Source organism: Arachis duranensis, chromosome 1 (assembly GCF_000817695.3).
Source record: "Arachis duranensis cultivar V14167 chromosome 1, aradu.V14167.gnm2.J7QH, whole genome shotgun sequence".
Classification (NCBI taxonomy): domain Eukaryota; kingdom Viridiplantae; phylum Streptophyta; class Magnoliopsida; order Fabales; family Fabaceae; genus Arachis; species Arachis duranensis.
This window is the reverse complement of record NC_029772.3, coordinates 50084451-50088989: the sequence shown is the minus strand read 5'-3', so window position 1 is coordinate 50088989 and position 4539 is coordinate 50084451. Positions and strand designations below refer to the sequence as shown.

At 35.5% G+C, this 4539-nt stretch overlaps 1 protein-coding gene across 1 annotated transcript; it reads right to left on the bottom strand.

Moving 5' to 3' along the window:
• Positions 1 to 1441: 1441 nt before the first annotated feature.
• Positions 1442 to 1960, bottom strand: LOC110275468 (uncharacterized mitochondrial protein AtMg00810-like). The gene has a single exon (XM_021131630.1). The coding sequence runs from the start codon at positions 1958 to 1960 to the stop codon at positions 1442 to 1444; it is 519 nt and encodes a 172-aa protein (XP_020987289.1).
• Positions 1961 to 4539: the final 2579 nt, after the last annotated feature.

Genomic DNA, 4539 nt, shown 5'->3' with positions numbered 1-4539 from the left:
AATATGTGCATTTGTTCCTTTAAAGGGCGTTTATCAAAGAAAACGATTTAGATATCAAAGTTTTTGCTTAGCGGAAGTCTTTTTGAAATCATTGTTTCGCAAACTTATTTCTTCTTTTCAAATCCTCAAACTTCTTCTTTTTCAAAAGTTCAAAACTTCAAATATCCTCAAACTTTTCTTCCCCCTTTTGATATTATCAAAAAGAAGGGAGTTTGAAATTTGTCATAGAAGCATGCATAAAACAATGATTTTTTTTTAAGTTCAATTTCTTTATTAATCTCAAGGATGAGATATTCCCCCTTTCAAAAAGAATTTTGATTTCCTCTTTTTATATATAATAAGCATGCATAATTCCCCCTAAAGAAGTTAAATATATCAAGGCATGCACATTAACTTAAAATAGGGGTACCAAGCCTATTTTGAGTTATTTATGAAGGAAATATCAAAGTATTTAATTCATAATAGAAATCCTTAGCTTACTTGGAGTTAGTTTAACAATTCATATAATCAAATAAGCATAAAGCAATAAAAAGTGACTTGATGAAGAGGAGACAATCAATATTGGTCTTCATCATCATCAGTATCCTCTTCATATGGTAGGTGGATGCCGAAATGCTCATATAAGTCATCAATACGACGATCCAAGCGACCCGTGCGATGATCTACACGAGACACACGACGATTAAGTGCTTCAAGTTGCCTACCATGCTCTACTTCAATCCTTTGGATGTTTTGGTTGATGGATTGTAATTCTCTCATTACATCAACCAAGGAGGGTGGTTCTTGAGCTTGAGGTGCTTGTGGAGGAGCTTGCTCTTGAGGACCTTGTTCATCAACATTTCTTCTTCCCATTTTGTTGAGAAGATGAGTGTTGATACAAGATTAAGGTGGTACTTCCTTGGCAATCTCATTTGATACATCAATACCAACATAATCAAAGACTTTAGACCATAGGCAAAGGAATCCTAATCCACCATTCCTATCCTTCATCTTGAGCCTAATCATATGTTGTACTATAAAGTATGGCCAATTAATCTTAATCCCATTTACCATAGCCCACATGATAATCAAATCTTCATCAGTTACATTCGCATGCCCGGATATTCTTGGTTGCAATACATAGGTGACTAGATATAACAAAGTTCTATGTTCCGCACTCATTGAATTGCAACTAATTTTGGAGTGAGCTCCTTGTACAAGGTTGAACAAATGCATGGCATTGTCCTTTGAATAACCCCATTCATCAATTGGGGTTTTACCACCTTGAAACAAGTCACCTTGATTTGGCAACTCCCAAATGGTGGCTAACTCATCACCATCTAGCCTATAATCCTTTCTTCCTATCTTGAAGAATAATGTGAAATTTGATTCATCTTCCTCATCAATCTCAATCATGAGTGTACTATAGGCTATGGCAACTAAATCCGGGTAATATCTACTCTTAATTTGAACAAAATCCATGAGACCTTGTATACCATGAAACAAGAGAGTTTCCTAGTAAGTGACAAGTGCTGCTAGTGCTTTTCCTATCCAATTTGCAATCGGCAAAATCGGAATCGGAATAACCAATCAAATCACAAGTGGATCCTTTCGGATACCACAATCCAACATTTAATGTTCCTATGAGATACTTCATAATCCTTTTCACCGCATTTAAGTGAGATTCCTTAGGATTAGCTTGGTATCTCGCACACATGCATACACTAAACATGATATCTGGCCTACTTGCCGTTAGATAAAGTAATGATCTTATCATGCCTCTATACTTCTTTACATCTATGCTTTTACCTTGTTCATCTTTGTCAAGGTAGCAAGTAGTGCTCATTGGTGTGTCCATTGCCTTAGCATTGTCCATTCCAAATCTTTTGAGCAGTTCCTTGCAATATTTGGTTTGGCTAACGAAAGTTCCTTCTTTTCCTTGTTTGATTTGAAGACCAAGGAAGAAGTTGAGTTCGCCCATCATGGACATTTCAAATTCACTTTGCATGAGGTTTGAGAAAAACTTGCAAAGTGATTCGTTAGTTGAACCAAATATTATGTAAACTTGTACCAAAAGGATATTTTTGTTTTCAATCAAGATAAATAAAGTTGTGTCAACCTTCCCTCTTCTAAAACCCTTTTCTATTAAAAACTTTCTCAAACGTTCATACCAAGCTCTTGGAGCTTGTTTAAGACCATAAAGAGTTTCTTGAGTTTAAAAACATGATTAGGATTTTCATAATCCTCAAAACCGGGAGGTTGTTCAACATATACTTCTTCTTTAATGAAACCATTAAGAAAGGCACTCTTAACATCCATTTGATGAAGTTTGAAGTTATAAGAGGATGCAAAAGCAAGTAACATCCTAATTGCTTCTAATCTAGCTACGGGAGCATAAGTTTCGTCATAATCAATGCCTTCCTCTTGATTATAACCTTTAGCTACTAATCTAGCTTTGTTTCTAACAATTGTACCATTTTCATCGAGTTTATTTCTAAAAACCCATCTTGTTCCTACAATTGTTTGATTACTTGGTTTAGGCACCAATTCCCAAACGTCATTTCGTTTGAATTGGTTAAGCTCCTCTTGCATTGCCATAGCCCAATGTTCATCATCAATTGCGGACTCAATGGTAGATGGTTCAATTTGAGAAACAAAAGCACTATATGCAAATAAATTTCTAAAAGTGGATCGAGTTGTTACCCCTTTCGAAACACCACCAATGACGTTGTCTAGAGGATGATCCTTTGAAGTACGCCAATCCTTTGGAAGTGCATTCATTTGTGCTTGTGATGGTTCAATTTCTTCAACTTGAACACAATCCTTTGTTGAGCTTGTAGAGGCTTCATTTAAATCCTTTTCTTTGTCTTCACCATTCAAATTTAGTGAACCAAGGTTTTCTACATTCTTGTCAAAATCTTTTCTAGCACAACAATGGTTAGTTTCATCAAAAGCGACATGAATACTTTCTTCCATAGTCATGATGCGTTTATTATATACTCTAAAAGCTTTGCTAGTTAAAGAGTAGCCTAAGAAGATTCCTTCATCAGCCTTAGCATCAAATTTGCCTAAGTTATCTTTTCCATTATTTAGAATAAAGCATTTACAACCAAAGACGTGAAGGTGGGAAATATTTGGCTTTCTTCCTTTGTACAATTCGTACGGTGTTTTCTTAAGAATAGGTCGAATGATAATCCTATTCATAACATAACACGCGGTACTAACCGCATCCGCCCAAAAGTACTTAGGAATATTAGCCTCATTGAGCATAGTTCTCGCCATTTCTTCTAAATGACGATTTTTCCTTTCAACTATACCATTTTGTTGTGGTGTTCTAGGAGAGGAAAAATTATGCTCAATGCCATTTTCTTCACAAAAAGTTTCAAAAAGATTGTTTTCAAATTCTCCACCATGATCACTTCTAATAGATGATATATGCAAATTCTTTTCATTTTGAATAACTTTGGCTAATCTTTTGAATGCTCGAAATGCATCACTCTTGTTTGCTAGGAACAAGGTCCATGTAAATCGAGAGTAATCATCAACAATAACTAAAGCATAGTAATTGCCACCAAAGCTCATAGTCCTAGAAGGACCAAATAAATCCATGTGCAAAAGTTGTAATGGCCTTGTTGTTGAAACAATGTTTTTGGATTTAAAAGAGGCCTTTACTTGTTTTCCCTTTTGACATGCGTCGCAAAGGACGTCTTTTTCAAAACGTAGCTTTGGTAAGCCAATTACTAACTCTTTCGAGACCAACTTGTTAAGATGGTCCATGTTAGCATGAGCTACTCTACGATGCCATAACCAAGTTTCATCATTTTTACTAACAAGGCATTTCACATCATTTGAGGAAACTTCATTTAGATTAATCATGTATACATTGTCAACAAGGTGCCCAATTAGCACAATTTCATTAGTGTCTTGCCTTTTTATCAAACAACATTTTGAATCAAAGGTGACTAAGTTTCCTTTGTCACAAAGTTGGCTAACACTAATGAGATTATGTTTGAGACCTTTGACAAGTATAACATTATCTATGGAGGTAGAAGGATTTTTACCAACTTTTCCAACGCCGATTACTTTGCCGGTGTTGTTGTCTCCATAGATCACGTTTCCTCCGTTTGTAGGCTCTATTGCGGTGAACTTTGATTCATCACCGGTCATGTGTTTGGAGCATCCACTATCAACATACCAATTTGTATCCTTAACTCCAACACGTACCTACAAAATAATTAAAATTGGGATTTAGGTACCCAAGTGAATTTGGGTCCTTGATGGTTAGTATGAGCATAATGCCCATAAGGTGCCCATCTCGTATCTTGACTACGAAAGTTTATATGTTTAATTCTAGTAAAGCATACGGGTGCTATATGACCTACTTTATTACAATAATGACATATGACATTTGGATTATGCATCCTATGCATGTTTCTAAATGGTTGCCTAGGTTGTTTCCTAAATGCAACATCTTTTGATCTATATACATTGTGATTATAATTTCTAAATGAAGCATGTTGAGGAGGATGTTTAAAGGCTTCATTCCTTTTAGGCATGCTT